Raw genomic sequence first — 21,806 nt, 5'->3', positions numbered from 1 at the left:
ATTGTTTCATAGTTTCCTTTTCAGATTGTTCATTGTTAGTGTATAGAACAGAAATACAACTGTGTCTTATCTGTGTTGACATTGTATTCTGTGACAGTACTGAATTCATTTATTAGCTCTAACAGTTTCTTTGTGGAATTGTTAGGGTTTTCTATACATAAGATCATATTATCTTTTTTTTTTTCGCGGAACGTGGGCCTCTCACTGCTGTGGCCTCTCTCATTGCGGAGCACAGGCTCTGGACGTGCAGGCTTAGCGGCCATGGCCCACAGGCCCAGCTGCTCCGTGGCATGTGGGATCCTCCCAGACCGGGGCATGAACCCATGTCCCCTGCATGGGCAGGCGGACTCCCAACCACTGCGCCACCAAGGAAGCCCCATATTATCTTTGAACAGAGAAAATTCTTCCTTTCCAATTTGTATACCTTTCATTCCTTTTTCTTCCCTAATTGCTCTGGCTAGAATTTCCCATACTTATGTTGAATAGAAGTGGCAAAAGTGGGCATCCTTGCCTTGTTCCTGAACTTCGAGGAAAAGCTTTCAGTCTTTCACCATTGAGTATTATGTTTGCTGTGGGTTTTTCATATATGGCTTTCATTACATTGAGGTACTTTCCTTCTATTCCTATTTTGTTAAGTGTTTTTTATCATGAAAGGGTGTTGTGTTTTTGTCAAATCCTTTTTTTGCATCAATTGAGATGATCATGAGGTTTTTTCCATTCATTTTGTAATGTGTTTTATATTAATCCATTTTCCTATGTTGAATCATCCAGCAATAAATCCCACTTGGTCATGGTGTGTAAGCCTTTTATATGCTGCTGAGTTTGATTTGCTATTATATTGTTGGAGATTTTGTCATCAGTGTTCACAGGGGATATTGGTCTGTAGTTTTCTTCTCTGTAGTGTCTTTGTCTGGCTTTGGTACCAGGGTAATGCTGGTTTCATAGAATGAATTAGGAAGTCTTCCTTCCTCACTTTTTGGGAAAAGTCTGTAAATATTGGTTCCTCTTTAAATGTTTGGTAGAATTCACCAGTGAAGCCATTAAGTTCAGGACTGTCCTTTGTCAGGAGATTTTTTATTACAGGTTCAGTCTTACTAGTTATAGATCTATTCAGAATTTCTGTTTATTCGTGACTTAGTCTTGACAGGTTTTGTGTTTCTAGGAATTTGTCCATTTCTAATAGGTTATAGACTTTATTACCATACAGTTGTTCATAGTATTCTCTTATAATCTGTTTTATTTCTGTAAAATTGGTAGTAATGCCCTCGTTTTCATTTCTGCTTTCAGTTATGTGAGTCTGTTTTTTCTTAGTCCATCTGACTAAAAGTTTGTCAGTTTTGTGGCTCTTTGCAAAGAACCAATTTTGGTTTTATTAATTTTCTCTATTTTATTTTATTATATTTTTACTTATTTAATTCTTTTGGTTTATTTAATTCATTATTTTACTATATTTTATTATAGCCATTCTAGTTGGTGTGAAATGTGGTTTTTTAATTTGTACCTTTACTTCATGCAAATTAATCTTGAGCATATTTTCATAAGTTTGTTGGCTATCTATATACCTTTTTTTGTCTGTTCAAGTCCTTTATCCATTTTGTAATTGAGTCGTTTCTCTTTTTGCTGTTGAGTTGTGAAAGTTTTAATATATTCTGGACTCTTATTAGATGTATGGTTTGCAAATATTTTCTTCCATCCTGTAGATTGTCTTTTCACTTTTTTTTTTTTTTTTTTTTTGTAGTACGCGGGCCTCTCACTGCTGTGGCCTCTCCCGTTGCGGAGCACAGGCTCTGGACGCGCAGGCTCAGCGGCCATGGCTCACGGGCCCAGCTGCTCCGTGGCATGTGGGATCTTCCCAGACCGGGGCATGAACCCGTGTCCCCTGCATCGGCAGGCGGACTCTCAACCACTGCGCCACCAGGGAAGCCCTTTTTTTTTTTTTTTTTTTTTTGTGGTATGCGGGCCTCTCACTGCTGTGGCCTCTCCCGTTGCGGAGCACAGGCTCCGGACGTACAGGCTCAGTGGCCATGGCTCATGGGCCCAGCCGCTCTGCGGCATGTGGGATCTTCCCGGACCAGGGCACGAACCCGTGTCCCCTGCATCGGCAGGTGGACTCTCAACTGCTGCGCCACCAGGGAAGCCCCTGTCTTTTCACTTTTTGATAGTGCCCTCTGTTGCACAAACTTCTCAAAAAATTTAGATAAAACTGACATATAAAATTATATTAGTTTCAGGTGGACACATGATGATTCGGTTTGTATATGTTGTGAAATGATCACCACAATGTTTAGTAACATACATCACCATACATAGCTACAAGAATTTTTTTCTTGTGATGAAAACTTTTAAGATTTTCTCTCTTAGCACGTTTCCAGTAGACGACACAGTGTTATCAACTCTAGTTTCCATGCTGTGCATCATATCCCCGTGACTTGTTTATTTCTTTGCTATTGAGTTGTTGCACAAAAGCTTTTAATTTTGAGGAAATCCACCTTATCTATTTTTGTTGTTATTGTTGTTGTGCTTTTGGTCCATTTCCAAACTGTCAAAAAAATTAAGTGGTGTTGGAATATAGAAATATTATGGAAGAAATAAAAAACTAAGTAGAAGATGTTGAGTTTTCAGTCTGACATGTAAGTAGCCCAGAAGTCGTCATACATGTAGAGGAGGCAAAACTTTACCTTTCCCCTCTTAGGGTTTTTCAGCTGGACCTGAGAATTAAACTGACATTAAGACAGATTCCCAGGAGAAAAGCATATGCATTTATGTAAGTTTTATGTGACACAGGAGCCCTCGTAAGGAAGTGAAGATGCAAAAATGTGGCAGAATCTACATGCTTTTATACTGGCCTGTAGCATGTAAAGAGTGGCAGCTGTGGGAGAGTAACTGAGCCATGTACAGAGGCTAAAGGAAGGTAAGAATTATTTTAACAGGGTCTGTTTGTGTAGAATTCTCTCAGCTCTGACTCCCCAGCAAAGAATGTTTCTCTTCTCCCGGTACAGGGGTGATGGCATCTTTCACATGGGAGTTTCTGTGTCCTCTTTTCAAAAAGAGAAGCAGAGATTAAAACGCTCTTCTAACCGCCTTTCTAACAACAACAACAACAAAAATCTGCTGGCGTTTTCAGTGCCTTTCGTTCAAAATAATTCTTAGGCTAAAGTGGCATATTCGGGGGTGGCATATTCTGCCACCCTCCATTCCTCTCCACTCCCACTTTGAAACTTCCACAAGAAGTCTCACAGCCCAGAAGCTAAGGTACCTTGTTTCATAGCTCACCGAACTAGTGTCTTAGTCTTGAGAATAAGTCAGTGCAGTTAAACTCTTCTGTCTGTTTCGAGAGGCAGTGGTGCAGGGGGGTGTCCGTATCCAACTGAGTTAGGTCTCTATGTGGTGTGAGCAGTCAGGCATTTATGAGAGGAGTTTCTGAGGAAACAAAAGAAAAACAAAGATTCATAGTTGGAAACCTAGTTTCTGAGTCCAGAGGGCATCCAGTCAAGAAGATTTCTGGATTTGAGCTCAGAGTATCTTCAGATGGTGGAATGAGGATGGCAGTTGTAATTTGGTGAATTTTCTGGTTTGCAGTTTGAATGTCTCTGTTTATGGAATTGAGCGTTCCCGTGAATTTTCTTAGTGGCCTGCAGAACGGCAGGCATGAAGGTTGTCCATACGTGATCTGTTGTGGTGGTTTCTCTGAAGTTTATATCGTGTCATCCAGCTTTAGCTTATAGTGTTTCAGGAAAAGGATAGTTTTAATTCTTAGTGATTCCAAGTTAACAAATGGTGGGACAAAACTTGCTATTGTTAGTTTGAGCAGTTGTAACTAGATATTGGAGGAAACTAGAATAATTCAGGATCCAGTCCAGTTTACAGGTAGATAACAAAACCTCAAAGAAAACGAATAGGGGCATATCTAATAACCACAGGGGTGTGTGATAGTTTTCCATTGAAACATAATTTTCTCTCTATAGTTACCCTATTTTTCTCAAATGCCATTATAGTAAGACTAATTTGTTTGTAAAATAAGTTTAGTCTTATCCTGGCCTGATTATTCGTATAAACACAGCAAGAATAGTGGTTTATCATATAGGTCCTTTTCAAGTCACCTTTGTTGGAACTTTTAATAAGGAATTCTAGAGTGGACCTTTAAAAGTCTTTCAAGTCTAGTAAGCCAAGCCAAGAATTTGCCATCAGACTTCCCCTGCAGTACCTATAGATTTGGGTGAATTCCTCTCTTCTTGAGGTCCCCAATGTATCTTAAGGTTCCTGGGCCAGCTGGAAAATGACCATCCTTACTCAAGTGTAAGTAAGGTACCAGGCCAGTGTTTCAAGGGACTCCATAAGCATTGGCTCCATAAAGTCAACATCAGTTCCTTAAATCTGTCTGATCACATCTGATTCTATGTACATGTAGGTCAAATAGGATGATCCAGACAAAGCCTCAGTAATATCCAGTGTTTCCAATCTGTGCTGTTATAGGGAGAAGAGATTCTTATTGAACCTATGCAAATAAATATTTTGCCATGAAAATGAGAAACTAAGAGTATCTGAGTTCTGCAAGGATCAGGTAGAGAGAAAAGATCATGTTTTAATTTTTATTTTAAAAAGTATAATCTATTAAATTGTGGTAAGTTATAGATAGCTTAAGAGAAAGAGAAAAGATTTCCTTAAATCTGGAAGACAAAACATTAAAGAACCAAGAATGCTTCAAACAAAAAGTGCAAAAATTATAATCATCTGCATCAGTTCATTTCAGTCACATGTAATTAAGTCTTGTTTTGCTATATCTTGGGTTAGCAGTTTTATGAATCAATTTTTTCATTAGAGTTCTAAAAATTCTTACCCAGTTCAGTAGTATGATCTTAAAGTTGTCAAAAAACTGTATTCTGGAGTACTTGTCAGGGTCCTATCCATGAATCTCCTTGAAGATGAAGCATTTTTTCCCCTGTAATTGATTGTAAATGCATTCAGAGAAGAATCAAAGGTAAAATAATAACTGTGCAAGATAAAAGATGTAAAAATAGCCATGGTGAAAGATTTGGTGAGATTTGACGATTAAAAAAAAGATGCAGTTGACAAGGAAATTTGATTATTTCTGTGACATAGAGAATTTTAAAATAATAATTGGAATTATGACTGATTATATAGACAGTAAGGACATTGTCAAATTGATAGTTGAACTTCATTAAAGTTTTAAATTTCTGCTCTGCAAAAAACACTGTTAATAGAATGAAAAGATAAGATAGGGACTAGGAAAAAATCTCTAAAAAACGTATCTGAAAAAGGACTGGTATCCAAACTTTATAACAGAAAGAACACTTAATTTTTTTTTCCCAGTATTAAATCTTCTTTTTTTAAAATTAATAGATCTTCATTGGAGTATAATTACTTCACAGTACTGTGTTAGTTTCTGTTGCACAACAAAGCGAATCAGCCATATGCATACACATGTCCCCATGTCCCCTCCCTCTTGAGCCTCCCTCCCATCCTCCCTATCCCACCCCTCTAGGTCATCGCAAAGCACAGAGCTGATCTCCCTGTGCTATGCTGCTGCTTCTCACCAGCCAACTATTTTACATTCAGTAGTGTATGTATATCGATGCTACTCTCACTTTGCCCCAGCTTCACCCTCCCTCCCCATGACCTCAAGTCTATGTTCTATGTCTATCTCTTTATTCCTGCCTTGCTACTAGGTCCATCAGTACCTTTTTTTTTTTTAGATTCCATATATATGTGTTAGTATTTGTTTTTCTCTTTCTGACTTACTTCACTCTGTATGACATACTCTAGGTCCATCCACCTCACTACAAATGACTCAATTTCGTTTCTTTTTATGGCTGAGTAATATTCCATTCTATATATGTGCCACGTCTTCTTTATCCATTCATCTGTTGATGGACATTTAAGTTGGTTCCATGTCCTGGCTGTTGTAAATAGTGCTGCAGTGAACATTGTGGTACATGACTCTTTTTGAATTATGGTTTTCTCAGGGTATATTTAGTTCTATTTTTAGTTTTTTAAGGAACCTTCGTACTGTTTTCCATAGTGGTTGTATTAATTTACATTCCCACCAACAGTGCAGGAGGGTTCCCTTTTCACCACACCCTAGAATTCCAGCACTTATTGTTTCTATATATATATATTTTTTAAATTAATTAATTTATTTATTATTTGTGGCTGTGTTGGGTCTTGGTTTCTGTGCGAGGGCTTTCTCTAGTTGCGGCAAGCGGGGACCACTCTTCATCGCGGTGCGCGGGCCTCTCACTGTCGCGGTCTCTCTTGTTGCGGAGCACAAGCTCCAGACGCACAGGCTCAGTAGTTGTGGCTCACAGGCCTAGTTGCTCCGCGGCATGTGGGATCTTCCCAGACCAGGGCTCGAACCCGTGTCCCCTGCATTGGCAGGCAGATTCTCAACCACTGCGCCACCAGGGAAGCCCTATATTTTCCGATGATGCCCATTCTGACTGGCGTGAGGTGATAGCTCATTGTAGTTTTGATTTGCACTTCTCTAATAATTAGTGATGTTGAGCATCTTTTCATGTGCCTCTTGGCCATCTGTATGTCTTCCTGTAGGTCTTCCACCCATTTTTTACCTTGATTGTTTGTTTTTTTTGGTATTGAGCTCCATGAGCTGTTTGTATATTTTATTTATTTTTTTCATCACAGATGGAAATTGTTTCAGTCAAATCATATTTTTACATTTGAAATAAGTAATGGTAAACAAATGATACGTACCTAACATACTATTTCCTTAACATGGAGAAAATATTTAACAAATTAAGCAACTGTATTTTGCCATATTTACAGTATATGAATGTCTAACATAGATAACTTTCTGCATTTATAAATTTGTAAATAGGTAGAAAGGTAAAGCTGGATATTAATCTATACCCTAGTGTGATATGGGTTTAATTAATTTGGTAAATTATTAAATTTTGGGGGGGCATTATTATTATTATTATTTTACATCTTTATTGGAGTATAATTGCTTTACAATGGTGTGTTAGTTTCTGCTTTATAACAAAGTGAATCAGTTATACATATACATATTTTCCCATCTCTCTTCCCTCTTGCATCTCCCTCCTTCCCACCCTCCCTATCCCACCCCTCTAGGTGGTCACAGAGCACCGAGCTGATCTCCCTGTGCTATGCGGCTGCTTCCCACTAGCTATCTATTTTACATTTCGTAGTGTATATATGTCCATGCCACTCTCTCGCTTTGTCACAGCTTACCCTTCCCCCTCCCCATATCCTCAAGTCCATTCTCTAGTAGGTCTGTGTCTTTATTCCTGTCTTACCCCTAGGTTCTTCATCACATTTTTTTTCTTAAATTCCTTATATATGTGTTAGCATACAGTATTTGTTTTTCTCTTTCTGAGTTACTTCACTCTGTATGACAGACTCTAGGTCCATCCACCTCATTACAAATAGCTCAGTTTCGTTTCTTTTTATGGCTGAGTAATATTCCATTGTATATATGTGCCACATCTTCTTTATCCATTCATCCGATGATGGACACTTAGGTTGTTTCCATCTCCGGGCTATTGTAAATGGAGCTGCAATGAACATTTTGGTACATGACTCTTTTTTTTTTTTTGCGGTACGCAGGCCTCTCACTGTTATGGCCTCTCCCGTTGTGGAGCACAGGCTCCGGACGCGCAGGCTCAGCAGCCATGGCTCATGGGCCCAGCCGCTCCGCGGCATGTGGGATCTTCCCGGACCAGGGCATGAACCCGTGTCCCCTGCATCGGCAGGCAGACTCTCGACCACTGCGCCACCAGGGAAGCCCTAATTAATTAATTTTTAAAAACTAAGTTGGTATTAATTCAAACTAGATTGTTATAAATTTAATGTGTTAATTGTAAGCCCCAGTGTAGCCACTAAGAAAAAACTAAAAAATCTATAGAAAAAGAAAATGAAGAGGGAATCAAACAGTATATGAAGAAAAAATTAGTTCAACACAAAAGAAGGCAGTAGTGGATGAACTGAGGGACAAGAAAGACACACGGCATATGGGAAACAAATAGTAAAATAACAGAAGTCCTTTATTATCAGTAATTAGTTTACATGTAAATGGATTAAACTCTCCAATTAAAAGGCAGCGATTGGCAGAATGGATAAAGAAACATGATCCAACTCTATGCAGCCTATAGGAGACTCTAGGTACAAAGACAAATAGGTTGAAAGTGAAAGGATGGAAAAAGATATTCCGTGCAAATTGCAACAGAAAGAGAACTGGAGTGGCTACACTAGCATCAGACAAAATAGACTTTAGGTCACACTGGTACAGGAGTCAATGAGGACACTATATGTTGAGAAAGGTCAATCCGTCAGGGGGTAAAACAACTGTAAACATATACTCACCCAGCAACAGAGCCTGATCAAAATTAGCATCACTGGAGAAAGAAATAAACAGTTCTACAATAATACTTGGAGACTGCAATACCCCACTTTCTATAACGGGTGGGACAGGTAAACAGAAGGTCAGTAAGGAAATAGAGGATTTGAACAACACTCTAAAGCTGACAGACGCATCAGTCCTTCACCCAACAATGGCAGAGTATACACTCTTCTCAAGTTCACATAGAATATTCTCCTTGATAGACCATAAGTTAGGCCTTAAAACAATTCTTTTTTTATTTTTATTTTATTTATTTATCTTTGGCTGTGTTGGGTCTTCATTGCTGTGCATGGGCTTTCTCTAGTTGTGGCGAGTGGAGGCTACTCCTCATTGCGGTGCGCAGGCTTCTCATCGCAGTGGCTTCTCTTGTTGCGGAGTACGGGCTGTAGGTGCTCAGGCTTCAGTAGTTGTGGCGCACAGGCTTAGTTGCTCTGCGGCCTGTGGGATCTTGCTGGATCAGGACTCGAACCCGTGTCAGGCAGATTCTTAACCACTGTGTCACCAGGGAAGCCCAAAACAATTCTTAAATAGATTGAAATCATACAAAGTATCTTCCCTGACAACAATGAAATGAACCTAGAAATCAATAACAGAAGGAAAACTTGAAAATTCAAAAATATGTGGAAATTAAACAACACAGCCTTAAACAACCAATGGTCCAAAGAAGTAGACACCAAGAGAAATTAGAAAATAGTTTGAGACAAATTAAACAATACACCAGGACTTACGGCATGAAAGCCATGAAAGCAGTTCTCAGAGAGATCTTTATAGCTGTAAATATCTTTATTAAAAAGACGAAATATCTTAAATCAACAGCTTAACTTTACAACTCAAGGAACTAGAAAAAGAAAAGCAAACTAAATTCAAAGCCAACAGAAGGAAGGAAATAGTAAAGGCTAGAGCCAGGATAGACAAATAGAGAACAGAAAAACTAGAATCAACAAAACCAAAAGTTGTTTCTTTGAAAAGATAAGAAAATTGGCAAACCTTTAGCTAGACTGAATATGAAAAAAAAGAGAAAATACACAAATTAATAAAATCAGATATGAAAGTAGGGACATTGCTATTGACCTTATAGAAATAAAAAGGATTGTAAAAGAATACTATGAATAATTATACACCAACAAATTAGATAGCCTAGATAAAATGGAAAAATTCCTAGAACAGATCAACTACCAAAACTAACTCAAGAAGAAATAGAAAATCTGAAAGGACTTATAACAATTAAAGAGGTTGAATCAGTAATAAAGCAAACCTCCATTAAAAAAAAGAAAAAAAAAAAGGACTAGATTGTTTCACTGGTGAATTCTGCCGAACATTTAAAGAAGAATTAACAGCAGTCGTTCTCAAAGTCTTTGAAAGAATGGAAGAGGATGGCATCCTTCCTAACTAATTCTATGAAGTCAGCATATTACCGTGATATCAAAACCAGACAAAGACATCACAAGAAAACTAGAGACCAATATTCCTTACGAATATTGATGCAAAAGTCCTCAACAGAATACTAGCCAACTAAATCCAGTAGCATGTTGAGAGCATATACACCATTTACCAAGTGAGATTTATCTCAGAAATGCAACGTACAAAAATATAATATATCACATTAGGGACTACCCCGGTGGTCCAGAGGTTAAGACTCCACGCTTCCATTGCAGGGGGCGTGGGTTCGATCTCTGGTTGGGGAACTAAGATCCCACATGCTATAGAGCGCGGCCAAAAAAAATTAAATTAAAAAAAATTTTTTTAAATCATAAAAGAGGGGGCTTACCTGGTGGCGCAGTGGTTGAGAGTCCGCCTGCCAATGCAGGGGACACGGGTTCGTGCCCCGGTCCGGGAGGATCCCACATGCTGCAGAGCGGATGGGCCCGTGAGCCATGGCCGCTGAGCCTGCGCGTCCGGAGCCTGTGCTCCGCAACGGGAGAGACCACAACAGTGAGAGGCCCGCGTACCGCAAAAAAAAAAAAAAAAAAAAAAAGTAGTGTTCACAGACACCCACGTAAGCTCTGGGGGGTGTGGATGTGCATTTTGCCTGTTCTGCCCCAGGGACACCAGACCTCAAACATTTGTCCATTTAAAAAATACGTTTTTAGTAACAAATGACCAAAATAATAATTGCTAACATTTATTTTTGCTTTGTAGTAAGCATTTTGCTAAACAGCTTTCCAGGATCATCTCATGTATAGTCCCTATAATTCTATGAGGTAGGGAATATATTGTCCACATTTTACAGTCGAGCAAATGGAGAAAAGTAAGGAACTCGTTTAAAGACACAGAGTTAAGATGGGGTCAGTATTTTGAACGTTATTCTGAGTGCAAGTACCAAATTCTGGATAAATCTTACTGTTTACTTACTGACTGTACTGAGATAAAAAAAGAAAATTGGGTGAAAAGAAGCTAACATTTCAGGTAATTCTACATAGGCTATGAAGTTTAGAATATTGACATTTATAATTCTAGAACCCTTGATAAGACTCATCGAGACAGCAAAATTTTCAGTAATTTTTCGAAATCTATTTCTGGCTCTACCAATCAGCAGCCACCTATTTCCTGAGAGCACACTTCTGCCCGAGCAGTAGAATTCAGTGTTTTCCTTGAAATATATTTCCTAGAAATGTACTGTGTGTCAGGGTTCAGCCAGGGAGCAGAAGCAGCAGCAGATGTGTGCGGGCCGCTTCAGATCCATTTACCCCAGGGGCCGCTGGAGCCTCACATCTACAGGGCAGCTGTCAGGGAGGAGGTGGAAGGCGGGCTGGGAGGGATGGGAGCGTCTGTTGGTTCCTGCTGCCTTTGACCTTGGGGACAGGGAACTGAGCACACAGGCCTGGCTCCAGAGTCAGGGGGCCCTGGGGAGGAACCGAGGAAAGGTAGGGCAGCTGCTGCTCCTGCTGAGGGGAGACCAGCATCAATACGCGTGTCTTCCCGGGCGTTTTGCCTGCTTTTCACCAGGCCTTATTCATAGGTATTTAGATTTTCTGTAGGTGTGTTTGTTTTTGCTATTTTGAATGTGATCTTTAACCAAGTTCTAATTGGTAATTGATGACATATAGGGAAGCTATTGGTTTGAAAGCTGACCTTGTCTCTTACAGGTTTTCTGAAACCTGATTTGCTCCAGTAATTTCTCAGCTTCTCTATTTTCTGGGTAGGTGATCTTGTCCCGCGTAAATCATGGGGTTCTTGTCTGTTTCCTTCAGTGTGTGCACCTCACGTGTTCTCCCTGTGTGACTGCACCGGGCAGGCTGCAGAGCCCGAGTGCTGGCAACTTCTGCGTATTTCCAGCCCCCCGAGCTCTGCTGTGCTCCATTCCCAGTGCTGGCACTTAGCCTGCCAGCTCCTCGGGTGGAGTGTGTGCTCTGTTGAGAAAGTCGTGGCAGCTGCCAGCAACTCCATATCCTGAGGAAGGAGAGGGCCCTGGTCGTCCCAGCTCCTCCGGATGGAACTTACATCCCTTATCCTGATGGTGGTCCAGAGACCTCTGCTGTTGTTTGCATTTCACTTGGCTTGGTGATCCTCTGGCGTTTGGTTGGAAACTCCCGTTATAGTAACCTTCTACTTAAAATTTGGGCTCTGGTTTCTCCTACTTAAGTTTTCTGTCAATCTGACTCCATCAGCTTTTCATCAGCTAGGAATTCCTCAAAATGTCCAGTTCACTAGTGGTATTTGAAGCAAGAGGAAGAGTGATATAGGTGTTTAGTCTAATTTTTAAACCTATCTTTAAATTGTTAACGTTCCTTCTTCATTTTAGTTGTGTTTGTTTGTTTTAAATATTTATTTATTTAGCCTGCGCCGGCTCTTAGTTGTGTCGTGCAGGATCTTTAGTTGCGGCAATGCATGTGGGATCTAGTTCCCTGATCAGGGATCGAACCCAGGCCCCCTGCATTGGGAGCAGAGTCTTAGCCATTGGACCACCAGGGGAGCCCCTAGCTGTTTTTTGAAAACAGCATATAATTACTGCTTCTTGAACCATATCTGAGACATAAGAGGAAGCAGAATCTCCCGCCCTTTTCCACTTCTATCTCTTCACCCAAAGGAACAGTCATTCATCTGAAGCGGGTTGGATTCCAGGACCCTGGTGAAGCCATATTTATTAGTGGATAAGCCCCTGTATACTGACATTTCCCTCACATTAAGTGCTTCTAAAAATCAAGAAGAAAATGACCAACAGCCTAATAGAAAAAAATGGGCAAAGGATATGGAAAATATGTAGAATGTTTATGAATGAGTCCTCTGACCCATTCCTTCCTTTCCTTTCCTGGACCAGCCCACCTCACACTTTCTTTTTTCTTCTTGGTTTTGTCACCTATAAATGTTTCCATAAACAACCTATTTTGTATTTTGGTTTTTCATGTTCATTTCTCTTTTCTGAACTGAGCCATTCTTACATATGCCTTCGTTCCGTGTTTCTTTAACTTAGGTTTACGTTTGTGAAATTCACCCACGTCAGTGCATGGATCTGTAATTCATTCATGTTCCCTTTTGTGTAGGATCCCATTGAATGCAGACACCATACTTATCTGTTCTACCTTAGACAAGCTTACTCAGAAGTATCCTCTGCTAATGTGCTGTATACTTTCAGACTTTTTTCTTATATGTATTCATGGTTTGGTTCCCAAACTCTGGGCCAAGGTGCTATGGGGATAGCAGTGAATCCACAGGCACATTTCAGAGTATTTTAAAATTTCAAGGGAAACAGAATGAGGCTTAATGCCTGTTATATACTACACAAGCTATCAGCTGAAGGCATTTCACAGCTCTAACATTAAAAGGCATCATGTATTTTTTTAATGATGTCATTGTATCTTTGCAAAACTTATCTCAGCAGTTGCTGTGATAAAAAGTTGTGTGAAAGTCAGTGTGAAAAAGGCAATGAGGGTAGCAGCGTCCAACCTGACCTCAGGGCCTGAGAAGTTGTTCAGTGCCCAGCAGGTGCAGGCGTCCACTTAAGAATGAGACAAAGGGCTTCCCTGGTGGCGCAGTGGTTGAGAGTCCGCCTGTCGATGCAGGGGACACGGGTTCGTGCCCTGGCCCGGGAAGATCCCACATGCCGCGGAGCGGCTGGGCCCGTGAGCCATGGCCGCTGGGCCTGTGCGTCCGGAGCCTGTGCTCCGCAACGGGAGAGGCCACAACAGTGAGAGGCCCACATACCGGAAAAAAAAAAAAAAAAAAGAATGAGACAAAAAAGGCTATTATTTTTTTCCATTTATGTGTGTTATTTTTAAAATAGCTACTAAATTGTTAGGCTATGAGTAATTAGCAACTTAACTAATGAATGAATAGGTATGTCTTTTGGCCACAGGGCGCCATGAAAAACACATTGCTAAGGTACTAACGGTGCCATTAACCAGGAAGGTTTGGGAACCTCTCTGTCATACACACTTTTAAAAAAAGGAATCTGAGATCACACTGTGACAGTCTATCTTTCAGAGTGTCCAGGGACCTTCTCCAGGCTGTGGGCCCCTGCTGGGGGTCAGCGGAGGTAGAGGTGTCTGGCGGGGTCCTTGTCTCTGCTGCCCTGAAAAGTTCTTGAATATTTCATGGCCTTAGTGCGTGAAGGGGCCAGTTCTTTGTAAAGAAATAACTTCCTGTTGTTTTGTAAAAATGACATTAGTCATTAGTTTTAAAAATTTAAGTAATACGGAATTATACAAAGCAAAGAGGAATAAAATAATTCCAGATTCCTCCTCTCAGAGATAACACTACTTGAGACATTTGGTGGATGTCATTCCAGATCTCTCTCATACATACATACACGTGAGGATAGAAAGTAAATAAGCTGATAACAATGGGATTATCTGTAGTACTTTTTTTTTTTACAACTTTATTGGAGTGTAATTGCTTCACAATGGCGTGTTAGTTTCTGCTTTATAACAAAGTGAATCAGTTATACATATACATCAGTTCCCATATCCCTTCCCTCTTGCGTCTCCCTTCCTCCCACTGTAGTACTATTTTTTATTGCAATTAAATTTACTCTTAAATTCAATGAAAGACTAAAGTGAAACTGAATTGCTGAATTTCAAGTGAGGTTTCATAATGAGACAGTATTTAATTAAAATATCTTAGTGTAAAAAATTTATTTAAAAAAAGAAGTTGAAGCTTGTTTAGACTCCAGCTTTCAACCTTCCATAGGATTTACTGATATGAAAACATAAAAATTAGAGAATTTATGCTTTATCCCACCTCTGCATTCCCTGTCTCCTGATTTTTTAAAAAACATTATTTTTACATTTACATTCTGTTCTATGATCACAACTCACATTGTTCTTAAGCCTTACTTCCTTATTTCCATATTGCCCATCCTTCTACCAAAGAGTCCAATTCCTGAATTATTTTGATTGCAAACAGTTGTTTTGTTGTTTTTTAATAGCCAGGGGTGCTATATCTGCCACTCGAGTTGTTACATGCTTGAGGATATTTATGTGTTTGTTGGCTTTATTGAGCATCTGAGGGACAGATGGTCCTGGGTCACATTTTTCTTGCTTCAGAACTTTATAGACATTGCTGTAGTATCTGCTAGAAATTAATGCAGCTGTGTAGAAGAAATTGCGAAACCACCTGATTTTTTTTTCTGCTTTATAGGTGATTTGCTCTTTCTTCCTAAAGATCTAGACATTACTTGTCATCCGAGAACAGAATTGTCATCAAGCTCTATCTTAGTATTGATTTTTGTTTGTTTTTTAGGTACAGAGTACCCATTAAAGTGTCAGACTTCATGCTATTACTTGTTTGAATACTTCTTCTGTTCCTTTTTCCAAGAACAGCAGTGCATATTGATATATTAGCATTAATTTTTCTGCCTTTCATCCTTTCTATTCTACTATAATATATATAGCAGAAAAGTTGTCATTTTCATAATTTTTAAGTGTAGATTTCATTGGCATTAAGTACATTCAAAATGTTGTTCAGTTGTCACCACTGTCCATTTCCAGATCTTTTTCATCATCCCAGAAACCCTGTACCCATTAAATAATAACTCCCCATTTCCCCCTCCCCCAATCCCTGGGAACTTATTCTTTCTGTCTCTATGAATTTCCCTACTCCAGGTACCTCATGTAAGTGGAATCCTACAATTTTTGTCCTCTTGTATCTGGCTTATTTCACTTAGCATAATGTTCTCAAGATTCATCCTTGCTGTGGCATGTGTCAGAATTTCATTCTTTTTATAGCTGAATAATATTCCTTTGTATACATATAAATCCATTCATTTGTGATGGACACTTGGGTTGTTTCCATCACCTATCATGAGTAATGCTGTGTCGAACACTGGTGTACAAGTATCTGTTTGAGTCCCTGCTTTTAATTCCTTTGGGTATAACCTAGTAGTGGAATTGCTGGATAGTATGGTATTTCTATGTTTAAGTTTTTGAGGAACCGCCAAACTGTTTTTCGCAGTAGCTCGCATCACTTTACATTCTTACCAGCAATGCACAAGAGTTCCAGATTTCTCCACACCCTTACCAACAAACACTTATTTAAAATTGTTTTACTTTTTGATTACAGGCATCATAATAGGTGTGAGTTGCTATCTCATTGTGGTTTTAATGTGCATTATTTCCTAAATGGCTAATGATGTGGAGCATCTTGTGCTTATTGGCTATTTGTGGCTGGCCTGGGGACCCCACTTGCGGCTGGCATCTGAAGGGCAGTCTTTTTGGAGGTGTGGTTCTTCAACTTGTGGGACCTGATGTCGACCCCAGTTAGTTAGTGTCAGACTTGAGCTGAGTTGTAAACACCCAGTTGGTGTCAGATCAGTCCTTCCTTCAAATTCCCCGGCTTTCTTCTGCCTGCCCCAATCTGCCGCAGAACCCCTGCCGTGACATTTTCATTTCAGGTTTTGTATTATTCAGCTCCAGGCTTTCTGTTTGGTTCCTGTACTTTCTTTCTTTGTTGGCATTCTCTTTGTTGAGAGATCATGCTCCTGGTTCCCTTACTTCTTTGTCCCTTGTCTGGGCATATTCATTCGGGGATAGTGTCTGTTAATCTTTTCTTCCTGGTAAATGGCCATACATTCTTGATTCTCTGCATGCACAGTAATTTTGTATTGAAAACTGCCCATTTTGAATATTATAATTTCATTAAACAGTTTTGGGCTGTCTTGAATAATGCTGCTAGAAACATTCATGTAGAAGTTTCTGTGTGGACATGTTTTCAGTTCTTTGGTTATATACCCAGGAGTACAGTTGCTGAGTCGCATGGTAACTCTATGTTTCACTTTTTCCAGAACTGTGAAATTGTTTTCCACAGTGGCCAGTAACTTCCTACCAGTAATGTATAAGGGTTCCAGTTTCTCCCCAATGCTTGTATCTGTGTTTATTACAGCCACTTAGTGCATGTGTAGTGGTATCTCCTTGGGGTTTTCTTTTGCATTTGTCTAATGGCTAAGATGTTAAGCATCTTTTCATTTGTTTACTGGCAATTTGTACATCATCTTTGGAGAAATGTCAATGCAGATCCTGTTGTGCCCATTTTAAAAACAGACTATTTTGTACAGAAGTTTCAGGTTTAGGGTTTAATGCTAATAACGTGACTCACAGGGGGCCCCTACGTAGCTTCAGGAGGGCAGTTGGTCATCAGAAAGACCACCTGAGCACCATCACCTCTGTACTTTACCCTGTGCCTCTCTTTCTGAGTTGTATCCTTTATAACAAATGAGTAATCCTGTGAAGTGTTTTCCTGAGTCCCTGTAAGCTGTTCTAGCAAACTGCTGAACAAGGAGAGGGTCACAAGAACCCCAATTTATAGACAGTCAGTCAAAAGCATGGGTGGCAGTCTCATGGAACTGAGCCCTTAACCCATGTGGTCTGACACATGGTTAGTGTCACAGTTGAATGGAATCACTGGACATCCTGCTGGTGTTGGAAGATTTGGAGAATTGGTTGTTGGCGTGAAAACCCCCCACGTTTGGTGGCAGAATAGAAGTGAATCATGCTGCTCTTTTTTTTAGGACAGAGTGATGAACTTACAAGTCACACTGGAAACACAGTCTCTTCTTGATTTCTTTTCTGACAATGTGGCAGTGGATTTTTAGATATGACAACAAAAATGAAAGCAACAGAAAAAATAAATTGGGCTTCATCAAAATTAAAAACTTTTTGTTCACAGAGCAGACACTATTGAGAAAGTGAAAAGATGGGCTACAGAATTAGGGGTGGAGAATACTGCAAACCACCCAACTGATAAGGACCCAGAGTGTATTAAAAACTCTTGCAACAAACAACTCAATGTAAACGTGGGCACATTTCTCCAAAAGATACACAGATGGCCAGTAAACCTATGCAATGATGATGGATGTCATTAGTAATGTGCATTAGAACTACAAACTAAAATGACAGACACTTCACACCAAGATGGTATAATAATTAAAAAAAAACAAAAATCACTAAATGTACTAAATGCTACTGAATTATACACTTTAAAAGGTTAGTTTTATATTATATGAATTTCACCTCAAAACTTTCCTGGGTGTTTTATCCCACAGCATCCTATTCTGTAGCATGGTGACAGTATTTACCTTGACAGTATTTACCGCTGCCTCCTCTGACTGGTCTGTACCAGCTCTGCCCGCTTGCCTCCCCAGGGCAGGGGGGGGCGCGGAGATGGCCCAGGGGAACACTGCTCTCCAGGTCATCGGGTGGGCTTTGTGTTGGGGAAGCTCCAATGTCAGTCATTTTAGGATTTCCTATTTGGGTTGGTCCAATTCCCTATAAAAGGCTCTAAAACTCTCCATCGAGAGCTGCAGCCACACCTGCTGGCATCTGGGGGCTGAGCTGCAGGAGAGAACACAGATTCCTTTTTTAATTAATACAGAAGTTTAACGAAAATTTAAAAGGCAATAAGTTACAAGTTATCATATAGGTAGAAATAGTCTGAGCACACATTTTGAAGTGTTTATTTTATAAAAGCTTACACGGCACTACCTGGGACTGGACTAGACGGCACTTCGTGCAAACTCACAGACAAGACGGAACACGTAACAGAGAAACACAAACACAACGTGACCAGCGGTTATATGTTAGAGGACCTGCTTTCCTGGAAGGCGAAAGATATTAAATATATGACGGCATAAAGAACACTTCGAGCCGGGAAAACCAAATTTGCAGATTTAAAAACCATGATAGAGTTCACGTTTAGGAGAAGAGTTCACTTAAAATTATAACTCTTTTCTTGATCTTCAGTAAGCAGTAAGATCGTGCAAACTCTCAGAATAGCTAAGCACACATCACTGGTATCCTCTCCACACTTAGTTGAGAGCGAAACCACTGTCCCGGTGACCAGGGTCAATTCCCATGCTTCCTGTGTGGTGTGGCATGTCGTTGTCACTGCTAGTTTGTGGGCTGGCTGGGGTGATTCCGTTTCAGCCACGGTCAGTGAAAACTCTTATTAAAATTCCTGCTACCAGGACAGCAAAAGCTAAAACTACAGCCACCCCGCGATACAAAATCAGCTGGGTCCCCGTCAAGACCTCCCTGATGGTGGCCACCCCACACAAGCTGTTCTCCTCCACCAGCTGCATGGTCTGGCTCTCGGGTCGGATGACGTCAGGTAGAATCACCCCATTGGCTACCTCTTTGTCTAGGATGGACAGATCTGTTTGCAGAGAAATCTCCCTGAGTAAAGGGCATTCCTGAAGGTGACACGAGCCTATGTTGTAAATGGTTTGTTACATGTGGGGTTATTAATTAAGCACGTCCCAGAGGGGAACACAGAGTTGGCCTCCCAGTTAGAAGGGCAGAGACGAGCTACACTGTGCAGGGGAGCAGAAGCTCATGCACCGAGTTCCGGGCGTGAGAACCAGAGGAATCAAGGACCCTGGAGAACAGCCCCCGTAAACTTAACCTATTGCGGTGGGCACGGCCTCTTTCGTCCCTCTCAGCCCAGCTCGAACCTGTGCCTGAACAACGCGTCACAGAGGTAAAGCAAGTGCGGTCAAGCGAGGCCAGTTCACTGCTGTTACACTGTGGTTCAGCTCCCTCGGAAACCACACTACAGGCGACAGCATCGTGCGCGGCCTTGCTGGTCCTGAATGTGCCAGTGACAGTAGAAACCACACTAGAAACCACTGTTCTTCGCCCCAGTATCAGCACACAGACATGGCATAAAAAGCCACTTGTTGCCATAGTTGCAAACATATTTTTTGCACTGTGGCCTTTACTGCGCCTAAATCCCGATAAAAGGAACAAAGTCTAAAGATAAATGGTGCAATCGCCTAAGGGATAGTTTATGGTCCAACTTAACGTCCTGTACACTTCATTGACTCCAGCAATCGCACTGAAGGGAGGGAGGACATGATACGTCACCGTAAGGAAAGGCAGAAGGGCTGCGAAACTCGAGGGTGGTCAAGACGCAGACAGTGGCGGTTTGCACACCTCAGCTCCTCCTCACGGCTCTTTGTCCAGGACACCTCCGCTCGGCCGACCTCCCACCCATCTCCTCTCAAACCCTGACACAGTCAGCAGGGCTCACACTTCAACACAGAGATGCCCAGAGGGTCAGGATCCCAGTCCTCAGGCCGCAGGACAGGTTCTGCCCCCAAGAACTTTCCTGATCACAGGCACTTAGCATTTTGCATTTCTTAGGAAACCATGGACCAAAAGATGCTTTTTAAGACGCCTAAAACTAGACAACAGATCAGGAAAAACAGGAAACACTACTGCTTTTCTAAGACTACCACACCAAAACAGCAGAACAGTTTCTAAGCGAATTCTCTTTTTTTCTGGCTGAGCCCTGCTTAGTAGATACTAAATTAACTCCACATTAAGAGGAAATGTGCTGACACAGGATTTCCTTTTGCCCCCAACTCTCACATTGGATGCATTTCACTAAACAAAGTGCGTCATGCTGCCAATGGATTTCTTACCATTTTCACCCAGAAAGATTCCTTACCTGCCCTGGGATCAACAGGGCTGCATCTCTAAGAGGACCCACCCTCTCTTACCTGCTCTGCCACTCTGTTCGTTCCAGTTTATCCTCCAGATGTACACCAAGTAGAAGAGGGTTTGAAAGAAGACACAGACCGTCAGTCCGGACCAGAGACCTGTGGGTGGGAAACAAATATCCATTCAGATTTTCTGCAGTCCCCCTCCTGGCATCACTAACATTCTCCCGTAACTACTGTATCCACAGCGTAAACTGCAGCTTACCCTAAAATTTTAGATAATTATGGACCAGGATCAGACTCAAGCTTACCACTGACCAGGTTTGATTCCAACTCTAGTGGGAACCCACTGGAAGGCTTTAGATGGGTGTGTGCATGTACCTGTGAGGCCTGATGTTTCTAGAAGCCCACTTTGAGAACCATCTCCCCAATTGCTGTGTACGAGATGACTGAGAAACATTATAAACAATGCCTATCTCCTCATGAGAAGAAACTATTTAAATCACTTAAATATCATTGCGTAACAAAGTGGATATAAAATACCCATTCACATATGAATAACTGCACTACAAAGCCAGCTGTCTAGGCTTGAGCTGGAACCCAGTATAAACTGGGAATTAGTCTGCTAACCTGTTCACATGTCTGGGGCCCCACATTGGCAAGGGGTCACTGAGGCTGGGCCTCCCGTGGACTCCTGGCCATTTCACGAGTTGAGAAGCAGATGGATGGACAGTTTATACCCTTTGATGGACTGATTCCATTCCTAGGAATCCAACCTCAGGAGAGACTCAGGAATGTCATTAATATTCATAGACCTGGGATGCTCGTAACAATGTTATTTAAAAGGGGAGCAACTTACAACATGGCTAATCATTAGAGATACGCAAATCAAAACTACAGTGAGGTGCCACCTCACACCGGTCAGAATGGCCATCATTCAAACATCTACAAATAACAAATGCTGGAGAGGGGGTGGAGAAAAGGGAACCCTCCTACGCTGTTTGTGGGAATGCAAGTTGGTGCAGCTTCTATGGAAAACAGTAAGGAGATTCCTCAAAAAACTAAAACTAGAGTTGCTACATGATCCAGCAATCCCATTCCTGGGCATATACCCAGACAAAACTATAATTCAAAAAGATACATGCACTCCAATGTTCATAGCCGCACTCTTCACAACAGCCAAGACATGGAAACAACCTAAATGTCCATCAACAGAGGAACGGATAAAGATGTGGTACATATACACAATGGAATACTACTCAGCCATAAGAAAGAATGAAATAATGCCATTTGCAGCAACATGGGTGGACCTAGAGATTATCATACTAAGTGAAGTCAGTCAGAAAGAGAAAGACAAATACTATATCACTTATATGTGGAATCTAAAATATGACACACGGCTTCCCTGGTGGCGCAGTGGTTGAGAGTCCGCCTGCCGATGCGGGGGACGCGGGTTCGTGCCCCGGTCCGGGAGGATCCCACATGCCGCGGAGCGGCTGGGCCCGTGGGGCATGGCCGCTGAGCCTGCGCGTCCGGAGC

General features: G+C 41.1%; 1 protein-coding gene across 1 annotated transcript in view; it reads right to left on the bottom strand.

Annotated features, from left to right (window-relative positions):
• Nucleotides 1–18,065: 18,065 nt before the first annotated feature.
• The window catches only part of LOC309793426 (multidrug and toxin extrusion protein 2-like), a gene marked incomplete at its 5' end in the record, with an annotated part of 50,218 nt that continues 46,477 nt past the window's right edge, over nt 18,066–21,806 (bottom strand). Inside the window, 4 exon segments of the mRNA XM_082603895.1 lie at nt 18,066–19,033; nt 19,229–19,283; nt 20,328–20,348; nt 20,350–20,426. Of these exon segments, the coding sequence (XP_082460021.1) occupies nt 18,747–19,033; nt 19,229–19,283; nt 20,328–20,348; nt 20,350–20,426 (440 nt within the window). The 3' untranslated portion in view covers nt 18,066–18,746.

The sequence above is a fragment of the Mesoplodon mirus genome, assembly GCF_964341445.2.
Source record: "Mesoplodon mirus genome assembly, chromosome: 18".
NCBI lineage: Eukaryota > Metazoa > Chordata > Mammalia > Artiodactyla > Ziphiidae > Mesoplodon > Mesoplodon mirus.
Note: the sequence above shows the minus strand (reverse complement) of the source record. Positions and strands in the feature narration are given on the sequence as shown.